Source organism: Labrus bergylta, chromosome 21 (assembly GCF_963930695.1).
Source record: "Labrus bergylta chromosome 21, fLabBer1.1, whole genome shotgun sequence".
Taxonomy (NCBI): domain Eukaryota; kingdom Metazoa; phylum Chordata; class Actinopteri; order Labriformes; family Labridae; genus Labrus; species Labrus bergylta.
In genome coordinates this window covers 21,078,755-21,100,241 of record NC_089215.1, presented here as the reverse complement: position 1 = coordinate 21,100,241, position 21,487 = coordinate 21,078,755, and the positions used below count along the sequence as shown (strand labels likewise).

Sequence of the window (21,487 nt, the reverse complement as noted above, 5' to 3'; positions counted from 1 at the left end):
TAATTGAATGCCTATGGGCCAACATTTTACAGTTACTCCAGAAGAAGAATCATGTAAAACGGCCGTATATCTGTTTAAGGGCACTAAATAGCTTAAAAGGTATCATCACAGAGCTCACAGTTGTTTTGTGTATAAATGCTGTGAGACTGCCTCAGGTTAGCAATGCTAATTAACATTTTTATTTTCATACATTTACTCATTGTGCATTTATAATCCCTTATCTTGTCTATTAAAAACATGGTCCACAAAGGATTTCCGTCAGCTGTTTCTCCTGCTGTTTAGCTGACCCTCATCATGCTGCTTCAGGATTAAATAACTAGGTTATGAAGCGCCTTTTGTCTCTTAATTTGAATGCCTTCTTTTACAATACTTGGCTCCCCTGAACGCAAACTCTTTTACAAGCTGTTGAATTAAAACAGGCTGCATGCCCTCTCTTGAACATGTAGACCTTGTTGAGCGTTAATTGGGATTCTTTCCCGCCTGTAAGAGGAAATAACAAGTGTTTTTTTTTATTTTATCTCTTTTTTTAGCAGCACATAGGCACACAGCTGTGACTGTGATAAAAGATGTGCCATTTTTCCTGTTGAGAGCTTTCCGTTTTCTGCCTCTAAGCTGGCTTAATGAAGCAAGATTTGCACAGAGGCTTCTTTTTTTTTCTGCATAAAAATTGAGAAATAAAGTGTGTGTGTGGGTGGAAATGAAAAAAGAGAGAATGAGCGGAGTGGGGTAAAAGATTGAAAAACAAGATTGAGAGATCAAGTCAGAGTGAAGAACAGAGGGGGGGGACTCCGAACAGAAATCAAGTCATCCTCCACTCACGCTCATTACGCCTGGAGTGCTGACATCCTCGCGGCCTGGGATTCAGGGTCGTGGGCCGTGTTAAAAAAATCACTCCTAATGAAAAAAATCTTAATCTGGATTGGTTTTATTAATAGCATTTCTCCCCTGAGCCAAGTGGAGAAGGAGGGGGGGAAGGCGCAAAAATCACTTTCAAGTGGAATAATTAAGACCCCCTCGTCTTCTCTCTTTGTAGTTAATTAAGGGCGAACACGCTGCCTCTTGATATGTGTTGCTGCAGCTGAACAAGGTGAAACAGCAGCAGCAGCAGCCTTGTCACTTTTGTGCCTCTCACCTGTACTGAGCTGAGTGTGTGCAGGGATGTGAGTTGTGCACAGAACGAGAGTAAAGCTGTGTTTTTTCCCCATCATGTGTTGCAGTTCCTGAGGATCTGTCCCTGGAGGAGAGGGATGAGCTGTCAAACATCCGACGCAGGAAGAGAGAGCTGCTCGACGATATCGAGGTGCGTGACATAAGTATATCCAATACAGTACAGGAAGGAGCTGTTTCACATCTATTTATAACATATCGTTCAAATTTGAAATTTGAGTACAGTATCTGCTTGGCTTTTCTTTCTAACCTTTTGCCTATCAACTGTAAGCTCTATTTGCATGCTGTGTGCAATGCAAATAGACCTACAGCACATCTTTGCAAAGTCAATTTGCTGTCAGAAATCGATGATCTTTTCTTCACAAGCAGCAGGACATGTCCTTGTGCTTCCTCTGTTTTAACCGAGACATGTCTCACTTTCTCTCAGAGGTTGAAGTTTGAGATAGCAGAGGTCATGACGGAGATCGAGCAGCTGACGTGTGTTGGAGAAAGGTAAGTCGCTGCAGTCGAGATGCCATTCCTTGCATGATGTGCATGTTTACATCAGACAGTATATATCAGAAATGTTGCATTTGTCAATGGTTTTAAAGTGTTTCTCAGCTTCAAAATACTCCATTTTATTGTGTAGGTTTACTCGATCGTTCATCTAAAGTAATCTATGGCAAACCAGTAGGCTTCAATAGTTCTGCTTTAAATAGGAACTTTCAGGTTGATTTTTGAAAGTCACTAACTCTAACCCTAACCCATATTATCCTTGGTTTAATATTGTTTAACAAGTGCTTATATTTGGAGAAAATCCCCAACCTGCAAGTTGCTTTCTCAAAGCTCCTGTGGGGAACTTTTTCATTTGGAGTTGATTTTGATGTTCCTCCTGTGAACGAGGCGGAAACTCTTATCTCTTTAACTGATCTTGTCCTGAACTTGTGTGAATCATGTTTTCTGAAGAAAATTTGAATCCTGCTTTTTTTTAAAGTGTCAAACGTATCGAGCATTGTGATCCTTTCCATTGAAAGTGTCAACAAAGGTTCTTCTTATCTTTTAATAGAGCTGTTTATCACCTCGCCTGACACAGATCCCTTGGCAGCACTTACAGATATATATAAAATATATTGCTGTACATCATAAAAAGGGCATCAGTAGTCATTTCAGTTTGTTTAATAATCAGCGGTGTTAAAGTCCCCATTACACGTGCCAAAGTGACATCAGTCTCTATAATTTTTTGTTGATTGGGTAATTTGACATGTAGTCCAGTGATATAGTCAGTGAAGTTAATTATGAATTCAAAGGCGATAACAAGTGATTAAGTTACTTTATAAGAGAGTTTAAAGGTTGCTTCAAGGCTCTCTGCACTCGGACAAGATGGGGGAAATAAGAAATACAAACCGTGTTGAATAAATGTGGCTCCTTAAGTTACAGAAAATAAAAAGATGACCTCCACTGCCCTAAAGCAGACTTGTAAAAGTGTTTGCCTTCAGTCATAAATAACCAGTAGCAGAGTTATGAGTATTTGTTGAGGCACTGCCTTTATCTCGCTCGTCTTTGGGATTTGCATGTGAGCTTTTTTGTTTGACAGATATAGGCTGTAACATTGACATAGCTGGATAGGATATCCATCTGGTTGTTTATATAGATCAAATATTGACTTTTTAGTGATTGAAAATGTTAACAACACCATTCTTTACAAAAAACTGTCCACAACGAGCTGCTTAGAGTACAGTGTGTGTTTTTAACTACCAGCTGCATAAAGCAAACAGTAACAGTTGATATGCAGCATGTGTGCTCATTAAATCAATCAGGCATGTTGTCTTGTCCATACATAAACTGTGTGTCTGTGTGTGTGTGTGTTTCTGTGTACTGTTTATCATTGAGGTCAGGCCTGCTCTGTCATCAAACCTAACACTTTATCGAGTGCATGTTAACACACACACACACACACACACACACACACACACACACACACACACACACACACACACACACACACACATTTAGACCATGTTTTTTTAAGATGAGTTTCAGATGAGTCTCAGACATGAACATATTTAATGGTTCATTATAGACCATAGAGATGTTGCATCCGTATATAAAGCATAATAGCATGTTTGTTATTCAGGTGTCTGTATGTGGTATTTTTTTGTGTATTTATTAGTGTTTAGTCTACAAGTATGTTTCTGTGTTGCAGTAAAACCTCCCAGAGAAACAAACAGATCGCCATGGGCAGAAAGAAATTCAACATGGATCCAAAGAAGGTACAGCGTGCCCTCATCATAAAGCACCACAGCCTCCAGTGTATCTGCAGAAATAAACGATTTCACCTGTGCTATACCTCAAAGAGCGATCCATTCTCAGCCATGAAACCCTGTCATCTTCCATCATCCCTCCTCAATTGAGATGAACAGCCGTCCTGATTGCCCCTCTCCCCCTCTCCCTCCCCGTTTCTCTAGGGAATCCAGTTCCTGCTGGAGAACGACCTCCTCCAGCACACTCCTGAAGACATCGCACAGTTCCTCTACAAAGGCGAGGGTCTCAACAAGACTGTCATCGGAGACTACTTGGGCGAGCGGTGAGACAAAGAACAGCCCCCCCCCCCCCCCCCCCCTTTACATAAGATTAATGCTCTGTCTGTGATTAGAGAAGGATATTATGGGCTGAGTTTATTACATGATTGACCCCCTCCACATTATGAATCCTTGAGTTATTGTGTGTCTTGTCATTGTTTAACTGGTAGTAAAAAGGGCAATGCAGCTCCTCGTCTCTTAGTCCAGACTGCTGGATAATAAAGAAGAAGGGAAGTCCTGCAGATAGTGAGATGGATGATGTTATCTCAAAATCAGATTAGAGGCAAAAAAGGAACAAAATACACTGAATCAAAAAAGAGGAAGTTCCAGTTTAGTGTTTCAGAATTATGACGAGCAAATGCAGTTGATTCATCATCTGTGTTCAATTTCAAAAACCTACTATCAATTAGAAATTATTTGAATGTGAGCTGCTAAGGTTTATGCTGTGAAAATGACATGCACACCAACATGCCACATATTATATAAACTGATATTTAACTGAAATATGTGTGACTGATCTCCGATTTAAGTATGGTCGTCTTTCTATAACAAATTTCTGTCATTGATTTTTTTTTGTAAGTGTATCGTAACAGAGGAGTCAATGTCTTTAAAAAATCAAATTAATTAGTCTATGTTATTTTAGGAAAGAACTATGAATCAATAGAGACAATGAAACACACACACATACACACGCTCAGTGAATGAGGCTGAAGGATGGGGAGGGGGGACTTTTAGGGCTTTATTCATGGAGCATCATCAAAGAGACCACCTACCCGGTGAAAATCACACTTAAACACAGGCTGAGGGTTCACGCTCAGTAATTATCACTAATTGAGCTTATGCAAGGAGCAGGAACCTATCATTACATGCTGAGCCAAGCGGGAGAGGAAGGGGGGGGGGGGACAGAGAGAGAGAAGGACACATGGAAACAGAGATGGAGGCAGTGAAGAGAAAATAGCTGGAAGGAGAAAAGATAGCAGGAGATGGATGCAGGCTGAGAGGATGACTGGCTGCTAAATGAAGCTGTTATTGTTTGTTTGTATACAATACAACCCACCTTTTCAACACTGAGACACCTATATGAGTTTTATTTTACAAAGAGCAGGCGGGTTTATTTTTTAATAAACTGCACCTATTGCAATAACCTTCTATATGTAACCCTCATTGGACAGCATTCATTTCATTGGGCTGCAGAGAAAGACAGAAATACCCTGAGTCATCAGCCAAATAATCCGAGACTGTTATTGCAATACAAGTTTGTTGTTTATTTTTCAACCTCAAACAAAAATCTAAGAATTCCTGCTTTCGTTTAAACAACACACAACACAAAGCTGATCCAGGATCTGGATCACATGAGACCCTGAAGTACAACAAACATGATCAGAGAAGCTGTGACCGCAATCCGAGAGAAGCTGTTGACTTTTTCTCCAAAACCCCCTCCGATTGGCCAAACAAACCTCTGAGAAAAAAAGAAAAAAAAAGAAAAAAGGAGCCTGTGTGGGTTTCAGTTTTTGGCTGTTTTTCATCAGTCAAACATGCAGTTTTACTCCCCTCAGGGCGGAGAGACACTCAGCATCGGCCAGCTGTTTAAATTGTTTCCAGACCCAACGTCCGGTATGAATAAGAGCACAAACATGACAGGAATGCTGAGAAACAGGAATTCAGGTTGAGAGATGCTAACATGGAGGAAATAGGGTTTTCCCCCCACCCTGTCTTCAGGGTTCACATTGTTTTCAGAGTTATCTTAAATCTTCTCTCAGGTGTTTTGATGTCTCTTGGATGGTCTAATTGTTCTTTAGGATTTTTTTCTCATCCCTCTTTTTGATCACCAGGGATGACTTCAACATCAAGGTGCTGCAGGCTTTTGTGGAGCTACACGAGTTTGCAGACCTCAACCTGGTCCAAGCACTACGGTCAGCAGAATGATTTACCTTTTTATTTTTAAAGTCCTGTGCACCCTTATTCCCAGCAACAACACATAATAATCTCCTTTCCTCTGCTTTAAATTGTAGGCAGTTCTTGTGGAGTTTCCGTTTGCCGGGAGAAGCCCAGAAGATCGATCGTATGATGGAGGCGTTTGCCTCGCGGTACTGCCAATGCAACCCTGGAGTCTTCCAATCCACAGGTGAGACGCGAAGCAGCACCAATGGGTTATTGGTACTCATCTAACAAGCCTCTCAGAAGAGCTCCTGTGCCCCCTTCAATGACCCCAACACTCTTTTTACAAGTCTTATATGAAATGATTTCTACAATTCGCAGACGCTTTTATCCAAAGTGATGTACATCAGAGAGTAAATACAACACAAGCAAGGATCTAGAAAAAAGGGAACAATGTCACTAAGGGCAAACGATCAGCTTTGAGTCCGATTGGACACACAGGTGCTGACAGGAAGTGACCAGAGGCAAAGCACAACATTGAGGGCAGTTCTTGATTCTAGTCAGTTCTAATAAGTATAGAAACCATCTTATAAGTCATCGTTATCCAACAAAAACCATCGTCATTACCATCATTATCATCAATAATATGGAGACCATCATCATTAAGTTAGTAGGTATTCATGAAAGAGCTGGGTCTTTAGCTTTTTCTTAAAGGTGCAGAGATTTTACACTGGATCTTATTTAAAGACCCATCCAATGAAAAGCAAGTCTATTAACTTGTTTACATGTCAATGTGGTTTAAGTAATTTTCCACAAGACAAGTCAGGAGCATGCTATAATGAACTGTTTTAAAATGTAGTCCAGCTGACATTTGTATCTATTATGTTTTCAACATTGAAACATAGACACACAAAGCAAAAGCAAAACAAACACAGCAAAACAAACACATAACACACCTACTAGACTGGAGCTTTATTACATGGGACACTATTTTTAGTTTGACCAGTGTTTGATTAGTGTTATTAGTTTTTAGTTGTTGGACAGGTGGTGGTGAATCTCTTGGAGCATGCTAAATAGATGGAGTTACATCTAAACTTTCCCTCTACAACACCACATTGCTGATGCCATAGCTGACCCAATTACTTTTTAAATTCTTCATTGTATTAAAATGGAGCTCATCTTTTTATGCAGCCCAAAACTAAAACTAAAAATAGTGTCCTATGTAATAAATTCCCCTGCCACTTATCCCAGGGGGTATATGTATGAGCAAAGTGTGAAATCCAATATGTTGGACAAAGTCAATGTAAGCAGTGTAGGCTTATGTTCCCGCAGAAGTACCGCCTGAGGGTTTTTGTAATGCATTTAGTGATGGCCTATTTTTTATTTAATGCATTTTAATCATTAGGCCTTGAGAGTAGCTGTAACTAAAGCTCAATGAGGATTAACAGGATAACAGTAACTAAAGATCACAGTTCACAGCAGCATGTTTAGAGTGAACAACACAGCAACAAACAAGAGACATCCATTATTCAGGAGGACTCAACCTGGCTGAGTAATACACAGTCCTGTGATAAACAAAGCCTACAGCTACAACGATCTGCAGTTAATTATTGAAAACGTTTGTGGAGCAACTTATTGTGTACAAGCTCATTGAGGATGTTTGTGGTCCCATTGAGGAAATAAAGCAGAATTGGCAATTCAGTTGACACATTAAATAATGAGTGGCAGTATTATATGTTATGTGATATACAGAGAGCAACTTTATTTATGATGAATGCCTCCAAAATGTATGACTTTGAAAACTTTAAGACAAAATGTTTTGCAGATTCGTATTAGAACCATGGATGTTGCAAAACCGTATGTTGTTTCCCTAAATAAAACAACACATCTAGTTATTATATTAATAGATAATTTCCACGAGCATGAGCAAACCCTCTCTGTCTCTCAACTTAATTTTTCATGCTCATCAATTTTTTTGATCAGACTGACATTCCTCTGGCTGTTTCCAGCACCTCTCCCCCCGCTGTGCACACACTCTATCTTTATATAGAGAGCAGACAATAGGCGGCCCAGGACAGCCAGGACCAAAGTGTGTCAGTGAGAGGAGACAGACAGAGGGGAATGAATGATTCATTTACAGGCAGCCAGTGGCCCGTGTGTGTCTGCACATTAACACGGAGTAGAGAAAAAGCCCTGCCCCCCCACCCCAGACGTGGCTGACTGACTCTAAAGATCCACTCGTCTCATAAATAGAGAGAGACTTAACCTTTTTTTTCCTCAGTGTCTTTCTGTATCTTTCTTGCTCCTATACCAGTCTGGTGCTGGATCAATTAAAGAAACATTTCAATTTAGTGGAATCAGGATCATCTTTGCCGTCAATAACATCAGATGAACTAAAGGTGTCTCTTTATGCTGATGATATCCTGTTATTTGTACGAGAGCTTTAAAATTGAAGCTTTAAAATGTTACACTACATTTGCTACAAACATTTTCCCTGTTTCACATTAGAGATGAATCACCATAGAGAAATACAAATGGAAAATAAAACCTATATTTAACATGTCATTTTATATTTTCAAATTTAGCAAACAATACACTGATTAACTAGGGACATTTTTTTATTTCCTCAAGGAGGGAAACTTATTATTTTTGAGACTTGTAGTAGCATTCAATCAGGTTGTTGAGAATACTTCACACTAGGAAATAGATATTAAGATATGAATAGCGTGTTATTACCAAATTGAAATGGGGTCTCCACAGCAGGACATACTCTCTTTTAACACATTCGATTCTCTGTTGCTCTCAGATACCTGCTATGTGCTGTCATTTGCTATCATCATGTTGAACACCAGCCTACACAACCCTAACGTCAGAGACAAGCCCCCTGTGGAACGCTTCATTTCAATGAACAGAGGCATCAATGAAGGAGGAGATCTGCCAGAGGAGCTTCTCAGGGTGAGGGTATATCTGTAGAGTGTGTGTGTGTGTGTGTGTGTGTGTGTGTGTGTGTGTGTGTGTGTGTGTGTGTGTGTGTGTGTGTGTGTGTGTGTGTGTGTGTGTGTGTGTGTGTGTGTGTGTGTGTGTGTGTGTGTGTGTGTGTGTGTGTGTGTGTGTGTGTGTGTGTGTGTGTTTTTGAGTGGGATGATTGATCTTTGTGACTGCTCTGTCACACCTACTCCATGAGAATGATGTGTTACCTCCACCGTTTTCATTTTTGATAAATAGTGTAACTCTCCCCATCTGCAGAATCTTTACGACAGCATCAAAAACGAGCCATTCAAGATCCCAGAGGATGATGGGAATGATCTGACGCACACATTCTTCAATCCCGACAGAGAAGGCTGGCTCTTAAAGCTTGGTATGTACATTAATTGAGAGAAAAGTATCGTGTTTATATATACTGTATATGTCAGCAGAGCCCGTCTGTCGAGCAGTGTCCTTCATTTTCATGGGGATGAGTGTTTGTGTTGTTTGATTTTGTGAAACTATTTCATGATTGGCTGTCAAGTAACCATGTAAAGGCTCATTTATGTTTCCTTTATATGAAATTAGACACATACATTTAAAACGATATAATGGTCACTATCCATATACTCCCATGCGTCCTTTACTGTAGGATGGACGTTGTCCAATGGGCAGGTTAACATCACATATATCTTTATAGTTCATAACCAACTCGCACAATGCTTTCTCAAAAAAGGTTTTTGCCATTTTCCAAACTCTTCTTCTTGGTTGTGTTTTGCTGGTCTGGCTTGAACTATTGGCTACACTGCTCGACGCTGCACCTATGATTTCAGGTGGTATTTCAACTTTTTGGTCTGTCTCCATAAGCTTCTGAAAAACATTCCAGAAATACGGATGAAATAAGTGCAGAGTACAGGCAAAAGGCGCCGTCAATATTTCGTATGCGTATCAGACGTAGAGCATAAATGAGCCTTTAGAGGTTGAAAGCTCTTGGGCAACAAAGATGAAATAGACAGAAATAAGAGTCCAAAATGGAGAAAGCTGTCAAAAGTGGTGTAACACCATCCATTGTGTATGACACTGCTCTACCTTGGCATAAATTCATAATAATGTTAGCAAACTGCTTAAGATTAGGTCGGCGATCGAAGGGTGAGCGCTTTAGCATGTCAGTATTAGCATTTAGCTTTAAGCACATTGGGCCTGGTATTACTTCCCTCAACTAATAGTAGGCCTATGGCTCGCAACTTATTTCTGTTAGCCTGCTTACAACTGTGGGACATACTGTATTACAACAACTGATTGGTCACGGGCGGCTAGTTCACAAAAACGTTACTATTTAACCGGCTCTTTGCTAACTATTATTGTTAGGAAACGAAGATAATCTTCAGTCATGAATTTATGCTCCGTATAGCATAGCTAGGCTATAAAGTGGTTGTGGTTCAACAAAAGCTAACACAGCAATTAATTATTTTCGGAACTTTCCTCTGCTTCTCTAACTGGTTTAAATCATCGCTTTTTCCGCCAAAACTGTCCTCCTCAAACTCTCCTCATGATGTTAGCCAAAAATGCTATGAGATGTGTCCTTTCTCTCTTCATCCAGATACCTCGTCTTTGTTTTGTCTCGGAGGCTACTGTCTCTCTCCTTCTTCTCTTCTCTCTTAAAGCATGCTGCTTCTTGTAATTACACTTTCACTCCATGTCTCTATGACATGGTGATCTTTGTGCTTGTTTAGAAACCTTCTGTGCTTTTTTTGTTACTCGCTCCCTCTCTCTAACGTTTCACCCTTTCAACTTTTGTTCTGTTCTGTGATGGCTGTTCCTCCTTGAATCTCTGTATTAGGAGGTAGGTCACACTCCTTCCTCCATCCTCCCAGTTCATAACAGAGTCCCTCATAAAGGCATTGGCTGCCTCAGCACACCGAGCCCCTGAAACATGCTAGCCACCTCATTTAGTTGGCTTATTTTATTTAGAGCAGTTTTTGAGCAACATAGTGAAACGGTGGATTGTCGCATTTAAAGGCAAAGGCGATCATCAGGTCAGTGGTCTCTCTCATTCTGCATGGGGATTGGCTGGTCTCCTCTTGTGCCTCTGGAGTAGCTGGATGACGCACAGGGCTCGTCTCAGTTGGTGCACAAGCAGGTCACTAATTTTTGTCCCAAGAAGCTTTCACATGAGTAACTGTTGACCTCATCAGACTACAGTGTCACACGCAAGTTCCTCTATAATATCTTGACTGTCTGCACACAAACATAGCCTATCATGTCTGTGTGTATCCAGGAAAAGTAATTATTAGGCTACAGATGTTCCCACGAATACCATTTGTCAAAATTACTGATTTGACTTTATTTAACAGTTTAATCGGTTAATTTCTCCATTTGTAAGGACAACTTCATTAATGTGAACATTTTTGAGGAAATAATGAAAAAAAAAAAGGAACAGACTTTTTTGCCCCCTAAATCGCTACTAGACAAAGAATTTAGGTCAATCGAATATTGAAAGGTCAAATTTCTAGCTGCCATCTAAACTTAGCTTAGCACAATAACGATAAATAACTTTAAAAAGCTAGCAAGGCCAGGTCCAAAGGTAACAAAATTAAGCCCCAAATCCTCTTCAGCTCACTAATTAACACTGTTTTAAGCTAACTACTAGCTTAAATGTTAGCATATTAGCATACAGACATAGGAGTGTATTGTGTACGTTTTTGCAACTGTTGCCAAGAACGCTTAAAGATTACTTCTAAAATGTATTTCACTAGGTCTTTAAAGTTGCTAAAAAGGGACAGTACACCCCTTACAACAACCTTAAAGCAATTGAGCAAGAAATTCTTATATAATAAGGCTAACGTTGCTTGATTGACTCTCCCACCATTTGAACCTGCCCTGTGCCTCACACAGCTCCTGTGAAGTATCGGGCTAGTGGGGATGCATACCCACTTCTGCATTTCTGGACATTACATTTAAATGAAGGAGACCCTTACTTGATTTTTTCCCCCTGTATTTACACTCCTACAGACCTCAGTATCAAGCACTACTGCCTGCTTATCCTCTTCCTGCTTTCAGCTGCATTTCCCACATCATTTATCTCATTAGTGGATTCTACACTCATTTTAGTTCCCCCAGCAGACTCCCCGCCTAATGAGAGAGGATTTTCTTTTAGTTGTGAATGACGCACTCTGCTAGCCTGTCAGGTTTTTCAATATGACATATTGCTGCACCGCTGAAGTTTCATAAGCTCTCATTACACCATACTGTTAGCGAGGGTTGAGCCTGCTGCCATGTCTGAATCCCTCATCATCAAGTGTGTAAAGCATGCTTAATTATTATTTAGACTTTTTTTTTTGTTTATCATAAGGATTACTGTCTGTTTAGAGGTTAGACTGACACTTTGTTGGTCCAGGTTTTAATGATGGAAAAGAGTAAGAAGACAAGGACAGATGCCACCATTTTTAACATGGTCCATATTCATTTGAACCATTGACAGTAAAAGAGGGACAATGTGTATCCACCTCTTCCCGTTGAACTAAAGTGAACACAAAATCCTGACAGGCGCTGGTGCTGTCAATTGGAGCCACAGTAGCGCAGTAGGCTCTCGGCACAGTTTGGATGTCTCGCCCCCTTCTGCTCACCAAGACACACTTTAAAAAGACAAAGACCCTTCCTGTTCCTCCTCTACTCTGCTAATCTTTCACATAACTCCCCAAAGGAGCAATGTGAAAGAATCATGATTTGACTCATCTGGCATTTAATTCTATTAAGTGTTCAGTTAGTAAACTAACCAATTGAATCAATACTGCTATGAAATGACCAGTCAATGTGCTTTATTGTGGCTGTTCTTCAAATACATCCAACAAATAACCTTTTGACTAAATTATACTCAGGGGAAACATTTTGATCCTTAGTTCAATAATACTAAGTGAATGACAAATGTGCATTTTGAAAGCATGAAAACCTGAACCTGCAGTTAAATTTCATATTAAATGTCTGGTTTTGCAGATGAAATTTCACATATGGCTAAGCAGGATAAACTGCTTTGTGGTAAAAAAAAAAAACTGGCTGAGTAAAATGTGTCTGTGGATTCGCCCCAACAAAATAGGCGATTTATTTTTTTTTAACTCCGTCCTTGTTACTTGAGTAAAATGCATGGATGCATCTTAAAGTCAACACTTCTCATGAATAATATAGATGCTGCATTTTACTCTAGCTTTCCCGTATACAATGAAAATCTGGGTCAAGCGAACATTACATATTGATTACATCAGTAGCGGCTGCTCGGCGCTCTTTCTGTGATGTCAGCAAAACGTATTATTGTGCACGTGCTGCAGGAGACGCACTGACATCAGCCTCATTGTGTTTAGTTTGATAACAAAGGTAAACAGCACATTGCATCACTGACGGGAAAATCCAATAAGCCTGATAATCTACTTTTATCTGATGATGGAGGCAGATGGAGAGATTTTGTCGCTGATGATATTATTCCTACAATCGAATGTGTAACCCCACTCACTCCTGCTTTAGTTTTCACATGTATGTAGATACACGTCTGGGACCAGTTTTCATGAGACCCCCGCCCCCCCTTCTCCCCTCCCCACTGAGCTGATTCCCCAGGCGTGGATCTCTTGAGACGGGGGGAGGAGAGAATCCAGCCTCTGATTGAGCCTAATAATGCAGAAAACTGAAAATCAGAGCCAGATGTGGCACGTGGAGCAAGGTCTCCAGCAGGTTAGGTTTCGACATGTCCCCCCTCTCCCCCAGTTTGAACTCAAATGTCGTGTGTTTCTCTCTCTGCAGGCGGCAGGGTGAAGACGTGGAAGAGACGGTGGTTCATTCTGACCGACAACTGCCTCTATTACTTTGAATACACGACAGTAAGTCTGCTGTTAGACGAGGGATTATGTGTGTCTGACGTGACTGCATCTTTTGCAAATAAAGGCTATATATGGTTTGTTAAGCAGACTGTATGTGACATGATCGCATGATAAAGAGTTATAGAAGATTGATGCCACTCTCTTATCTGTTCAGCTACGGCTCAGAGAAGGTTAACTTAGCTTATCTGCAAACAGCTAGCCTAGCTTTGTCCAAACCTAAAAAAAAGAATCTTACTAAGTTCAATGAATAAAATGTATTTTATTTTTTTAATCTGTCACAAAATTTAACATTAAAAATATCAATTTCCTTAGTTTTCTGAGGATTCTGTGCAGGAATATTTCTTGGCCATGGTTTCATGGAGTGTTCATGGTTTACCCTGCAACAAGATGATACGCTGTTCTTTGCTAAGCTAACAAGCTGGTATCAACCCTTTCATGTAACTAACAAGAGAGTAAAAAAAGCACATTTTAAAATGTCAAAACGCCTCAAAGAATCTCTACAATTATTTTCAAAATGTGTATAGTTTTAGATCCATGTGTTCCAGAGAGCTGATGATATAATGGTATAGACGAGTAAAGCACTGCCAGATTGTAAAACGAAAACATTAAGACGAGAAGGCATCAAAGCAATCCAATCAATGTCCCTCTTACATACCTTACACAAACACACACACACACACACACACACACACACACACACACACACACACACACACACACACACACACACACACACATAGTTGAACGTAGGGTCTGGGGTCTTTGCCTTCGAGCTCTGCCTCTTTAACAGATGCAGCCCCTTTGACCTAAATGAACCTCACTCCAGCAATTAACATGAAGCATTATGGGAAACATCTGCAGAGTCTACGCCGCCACACATCTGGCCCTGCTAAGCCGTCAGCCAAGTGCCTCCCCTTACCCTGCCGCCCCTCACCCCACACTTTACCCCAGAACCCAGCAACCCCCCCCCCCCAAAAAAAAAAAAAAAAAACCTTCAAATGCTTACATGCATCAATCCCTCAGCCTCAGCACACGCAAAGGCACAACAGAGCAGGGGCACACTCATACACACTCATACACACTCATACACACACATACACACTCATACACACTCATACACACTCATACACACTCATACACACTCATACACACACATACACACTCATACACACTCATACACACTCATACACACACATACACACTCATACACACTCATACACACTCATACACACACATACACACTCATACACACTCATACACACACATACACACTCATACACACTCATACACACTCATACACACACATACACACTCATACACACTCATACACACTCATACACACTCATACACACTCATACACACTCATACACACACATACACACTCATACACACTCATACACACTCATACACACTCATACACACTCATACACACTCATACACACACATACACACTCATACACACACATACACACTCATACACACTCATACACACACATACACACTCATACACACTCATACACACTCATACACACACATACACACTCATACACACTCATACACACACATACACACTCATACACACTCATACACACTCATACACACTCATACACACACATACACACTCATACACACTCATACACACTCATACACACACACTCATAAAAGACACGCACACAGCCAGCTGTGAGCAGCTGTCCAAGGGCATTTCCTCCCCCTGCTGTGCCCCCTTATTAGTAAGAAGATGATAAGCAGGACGCGGGGCTGTTCCTCAAGGACCCCCTCAACACACACACACAAACACAAACACACACCTCACATCTGGCCCCGCAGACACACAGCAGTCACTGGAGGATGGAGGTGCAGGGCTCCCTCGGGGGCTGTCCTCCACGCGACCAGGACTTATAAAAAACCTCCAGTGTGTTTTTATCACCATTGGGATTTTGACTTTGATGCTGTCGGGCTATTTGAGATTTTAAAATAGTTCTTCAGACATTCCTGTGTTTAACATAAAAAGGTAACTATAGCAACATTAGCATTTTGGTTTTCAGACTCCAAGCTTTATAAAGTTGCTCAGATAATAACATCCATGCAGAGTGTCATTTTCCACCAGCCACACGTTGTGAGAAAAGTGTAGTTTGTAATGAATCAAATAAAATGACTGCATATTTATTACCATATAACAAACAATATAAACTATACTCTGCTTCTCCTGCATGCATTTTGATCCCCTAAGAAATAATAGAACTAAGGAACATCCCAGGTGCATGCTTACATCAAAATGAAAATCCTGAGCTGTTTTCAGATGTTAAACGTGTATGTTATTTTCCTTTGCACCATTTTAGTTCAGTGTGTTAGCATGCTAGCATTAGCTACATACAACTACATTCTGAGAACAGCTCATAAAACGGAAATGATAAACAGAAATTGTGACTGGATTTTCGGCCATATTTAAAGGTTGACCGAAAAATCATTCAAATATATTTATTCTACTGGAAGATATTTAACTAGAAGATGATGAGGATGGATGAGGCCACCCTTCATCTTACCTGCTGTTATTTTACTGCTAATATAAACAGCTAGCAAAACGGTTTGAAATGATCCATTCATTTATGATAACAGTGAAGTAAAGAGGAAGTGTCTTCACTGACTTCAGTTTACAAGATTAAAGATTTGGTTTATTTGTCATTTTTCTTCAGCATCTGCAGACACACTACTCCCCCCCCCCCTCCTTAGAATCCCTTTAAAAAAGCACAGGTCCAGTGAAAACATCCTAAGTTAAATAAGAAGTAAATGTGATATGTAATATTTTCTGGTTCCTCTCTTTTGGTGATGATTGTCATCTTTGTGTGTTTCCAGGACAAAGAGCCTCGTGGGATTATTCCTCTGGAGAACCTCAGTATCAGAGAGGTGGACGAGCCCAGGAAACCTGTAAGGATTCACCCCCAGACTCCTTATCTCTGAATCCATCTTCATCTGCCCTACAAAGGCAAAATGCAGTAACTTAGAAAAACGTAGATTAATATAACGTTAGCTAGATCGGCAATCCTTACCCTCTATCTAAGTTGATTCTTGACTTGAGTTATTCTTGTGTGACTTTTATTAACTAGTAGAAAACTTACACACATCATCAACAACAACTTTTATGCCCTGTGTGTTTTATCTGAAAACATTAACTGATAGTCATAGTTACCTTGGCGTTACAAAATCAGTTGCAAACTGTTACTTAAGGATTATGAAGAGAAGAGTACCTTAAAGGCTTTATATGCGTTTCTTTGATCCAGTAGATGTCGCCCTTGAGCATCAGCATGAAACCAAAACAACTCGCGGTTTGGCTGGACAACAAAAAAGACTTTAAAGTCATTTTTCTCAGTTCTACACTCTGGCGAGTTAGGGCAGTATAGAGAACATCAACTTTGTAAAAACTTTATAATAAACCTTTATTTTTCCCTCCTGATGTGTTCCCCCAGAACTGTTTCGAACTCTACAACCCCAACCACAAAGGTCAGGTGATAAAGGCCTGTAAGACAGAGGCGGACGGCCGGGTCGTCGAGGGCAACCACGTTGTGTACAGGATATCGGCCCCCACGCCAGAGGAGAAGGAGGAGTGGATCAAATCCATCAAGTAAGAGAGAGCGCGCATGTTAATGTGGATCCATTTACACTGAGAGGGCACTTAGCCAACACCAGGCTGCTCCCATGTGAGACTTTCTCATGTCTGACCTTGACTGTGAGACCCCGACATGTACAAACACACACTCTTTGAAACACACAGAGCTGCTAGCTTAATGAAAAACACACACACACACACACACACACACACACACACACACACACACACACACACACACACACACACACACACACACTGGTGACTAAATGTGAGTCCATTTCTCACACCTCCACACAGATAACACTCTGAGGTGATTTCTGCCCGGCTGGAAAAGCTCACTTCCATTTGATTAGCAAAGAAAACACACGCACACACACACACACACACACACACACACACACACACACACACACACACACACACACACACACACACACACACACACACACACACACACACACACACACTTTGGCAGCCTCTGCAGCTGATTTGTCGTATCCAAACGCTCTCTTGTTAACCAGGAAGCGAGTAAAAGTGCAGCAGTAAATTGGACCTGGTGGGTAATTGATCAGCTGGTTGGATATCGTCCTCTCAGCTGCAGCTTTAACAGCAAATATGATCAATATCACAGCAGAAATCATATTACACATTAACGCTAACACACTCTAATGATATCTATAAACTGTTTAGCATCGACATATGTGTATCCATTAAACACAGTGATGGGTTTAAAGGCTAAGTTAACTGGAAATCTTGCGCTGGTGATGCTGCTTTGAGCACAGTTAAAGTGATTGGGAAAAAGGAGGGTTAAGAGATTTAGGTTGTTGACCTTCATATGACACGCTGTCTGTGTTACACTTTTCACACTAGTGCAAAAATGAAAGTGTGACCCTGGAGTGTTTTCTTTAGTCCAGTTGCACGCCCCCTCTTGTCACTATGGGCCAGTGGTGTAATGATACACAGCAATAGTACTTTGTAGGGCTGGACGATATGGACCAAAACTCATATCTCCATATTGTTTAGCTGAAAGGCGATACTCGATATATATCGATATGTATTTTATTAACAGTGAAAACACAAGGAAAATAAACTACCTGTTTGTGAATTTAAAAAGTAATATTATAAAATAAAATGTTCCTTAAATACAATAAAAGAGAGCGAGAGGAGGAGCAGAGTTAAGAGGGACAGACAGTCAGTCATCATCAGTGAGATGAGAAAAAGGTGAACTGGCACCTCTATAACCTTATTTTAATGCAACATAAACTATATCCATATTAAATATATTGTCTTACTCTATAGCTTGTTTGAAAATATATCCATATATCTTAAAAACTTGATATATTGCCCAGCTCTAGTACTTTGTTACAGGAGTTAAGTATTTTCTGGGAGTATCTGTACTTTATTTGAGATTTCACATTTCTGTCAACCTCTAAAAGTGTACTTTTACATTTTTTATTGTAGAATTATTATTAATCAAATTTAAATCAATGGAAATGTGTTGGTCAAGGGATTTTGGATTTTTTACTTCTCAAGTTATATTTAATTAGCTGACGTTCACCTTTACCAAATTAATTGTCTAGTTTCATGTTTGTCCCTTTACTCAAGTCTGGCTCTTTAGTAATTCATCCTTCACAAAACAGATCACAGATTGGACTCAGCAGGACAAACAGAGCTGTGCTGCCTGAAACACACTCTCATCTGACTCAGCTGCCGGGGCGGCAGACTGTCCCGTGGTCAGCAGATTCTCTCACACACACAGACACTCACACACACACACACACACACACACACACACAGAGTCCCACCTGACTCATCTGCACGGCTAGAAACCGCCCCTTGATGTTTTCTGTGCACACACAAGTGTAATACTGGTGCTCTCAGCGTGTCCACTGTTCCTCTGCTGGGAAAGCAGCAGGTTACTCAGAGTTTTTCTCATCATCAGTGTGTGGTTGTGTGTGTGTGAGGACACTTTTAGAAATGAAGCTTTGATTTGTGTGTGTGTACAGAATGCATGAGAGGCTGTTGATCTGCGTTAACACACACCAAAACAACTTCAAGAAACTATTTGTGATGACAACATATCAGTCAACTGTCAAAGGGTTTACTTAGAAAGACAAATGTTTATTACTCAACTCATTTAGTCTTTGGAGCTCTGTTGAGCGTTTTAGTGCCTTTCTGCTGTTGTTTTGATTTAGTTGGCTTTTAATTGACTGTTTTTGACTGCTCACAAAGTGCTTCAGACTGCAGGAGGAGAATATTCTCAGCGAAAATGCTAACTTATTTTGAGTTAGCGACTAGTCAAAAAAAAACTTTAAACACTGGATTGAGAAGCAGTTATAAGACATAAAACTTTCTAACTTTATGGGAGATGCAGGGTTTCTGTAGTCAAAGACAAATCAGTATTTTGCAAATTTTTCACCAATATTAATTTAATTACCGGTAAACTTTTTCTTGAGTACATTAGTGATTAGATAAATTTAAAAAAATCTGCTTTTCTAAAAAAAGGAAAGTAGTTGTTTTGTTTCTTAAAGAGATGAGTTTTGTGGCGACATCAGAGCCAAAGATAACGACAAAAACCCATCACACTTATTGAGCTTAATGTACAATTGATTGATAAACCTCTCAGCAGAGATGACTCTATAGTGACGAGTTGACAAACGTTTTTATTGCTTTTTTTTTGTGGCAGCAAAGTGTGTCGAGTTTGAAGACCAGACGTCTTCAGAGGTGTAACAAATCACTGTAAATGTCAGGATTTGGTGCAAATAGCACAGAATCAAAGCAAACAGGCTTCTTTGTACATCTCCCAGAATGCACTGCAGACAAAAAGCACGATGTGTTTTTTGGTGAGATGAGTGATGGAGACGAGACAGATTAAGGTCAAGTTAGTACAACAAGAACTACATTGAGCTCATGCCAAAATAGGCAGGAAATATTAATCACATCACAAAATGTTTGAGATTTGATGTTTTTTTTTTTTTCCTCTTCGATTTTTTGAGGAAATATTAATTACGCACAAATTTGGAAAAATCAATGACTCTTTCTTTTTTCCCCCACAGAGCGAGCATCAGCAGGGATCCTTTCTACGACATGCTGGCCACCAGGAAGAGAAGGATAGCCAATAAGAAATGAGGACTGTCCACCTTCAATACCTTCATCTCCTCCATTTCTGCGACCTGCAGAGTCCTCCTGTGTGTGTTAGTGTGTGTTTTTGTGTGTGTGACAGGGGAGCCATGAAGACCTTCCCTTGTTCTTTCAGGACTGCACAGTGGGCAGTGGACACAGGTGGGCGTTTATTTCAGACTGAAATGGACCGTCTGCACCTCAATTCATGGTTGCTGTGAATGTGAAGTCCTTGTTACATCTGCACAGACTTCGAGGGACTCTTTGTGCTGAATCTTTAAACAAATGGAGAAAGGACCGGAGTCGATGGCAAATGTGGCTGTGACAAGATCGCCCTCTGCTGGAGGCATAAGGAATTTTACAGTCACCTTAATCATCCTCAGAAAGCTGCCAACACTAACAATATCTTTTGTAGTATTCACACTACAAAAAGCCTCAAGCTTCTAAATCAGCTGGTCTGATTTAAAGCCATCAAGTGACTGTATATGCAAACAGATTAACTCTGAAAAAAAAGAGAGAAACATAAGCTCATACATGTTTTCAATTTAGTTTGTTTCATTACCTCATAAGGCACAGAAGTTAAAGTTCAGATTCAGATATACTGTACATCATTTTGAGTGTAGTGACCCTTTAAGTGACCACAGTTTTATTCCATGGTATTGAATATCCTCCTCTTTGATCAAGTTAAATTCTTTTGTATTTATTTTCTGAATTTTGTTTAACAAAAAGAGGCAGCCACCATTTGACATTATGCATGTATAGTAGTAGATGTACATACAGTTCTTTTTCTTTGTGTTTATGTAGCATGTAAATCAAAACGGCTGTAGCCTTTACCCGTTCACCTTTTTTTGTTCAAAAGATAAGAGTTTACGAGTGTGGAGGGGGGGCAGCAGTGAGCCCTCCTCACACTGTGTCATTATTACTGGACATCAGATATACACGACGTGATGTGAAGAAAAGGTGTTTTCAAAGAGAATACAGGAAACAAGCGGGTTCAGAATACCTTTCAATACTGTGCAAATGCCGACTGGAATCTGAGGATTTTCCCCCCCATCAAACAGATCAAACAGAGTGGCAGCCTAATCTGAGGTTATGAGATGCAGTCTGAAGTTTAAACATAGTTTGATCTTCATTTGGGGGGGAAAACTTTGACTGAAACTTTGATGAAGACTTTGAATAAAAAAATACATGCTGATAATCAAACAAAATGTTGTCAATGTGAATTCAGTAAACCTTAACACTCACTTGGTTTCTCATTTATGAAACCAGTTCTGTGGTCAAATCTTCAGTTAGCTGAAAAGAATAATATCAAAGTGTTTGTCTAA

The 21,487-nt window shown here is 40.2% G+C and overlaps 1 protein-coding gene across 1 annotated transcript in view; it reads left to right on the top strand.

Moving 5' to 3' along the window:
• The window catches only part of LOC109994693 (cytohesin-3), a 35,118-nt gene extending 13,748 nt beyond the window's left edge, over positions 1-21,370 (top strand). The window contains exons 2-13 of the mRNA XM_020648145.3: positions 1,218-1,300; positions 1,595-1,659; positions 3,350-3,416; positions 3,612-3,730; positions 5,558-5,638; positions 5,738-5,850; positions 8,410-8,558; positions 8,850-8,961; positions 13,356-13,432; positions 16,289-16,360; positions 16,900-17,054; positions 20,099-21,370. Coding sequence (XP_020503801.1) covers positions 1,218-1,300; positions 1,595-1,659; positions 3,350-3,416; positions 3,612-3,730; positions 5,558-5,638; positions 5,738-5,850; positions 8,410-8,558; positions 8,850-8,961; positions 13,356-13,432; positions 16,289-16,360; positions 16,900-17,054; positions 20,099-20,171 — 1,166 coding nt within the window. The 3' untranslated portion in view covers positions 20,172-21,370. The remainder of the gene's footprint in view (positions 1-1,217; positions 1,301-1,594; positions 1,660-3,349; positions 3,417-3,611; positions 3,731-5,557; positions 5,639-5,737; positions 5,851-8,409; positions 8,559-8,849; positions 8,962-13,355; positions 13,433-16,288; positions 16,361-16,899; positions 17,055-20,098) is intronic.
• Positions 21,371-21,487: the final 117 nt, after the last annotated feature.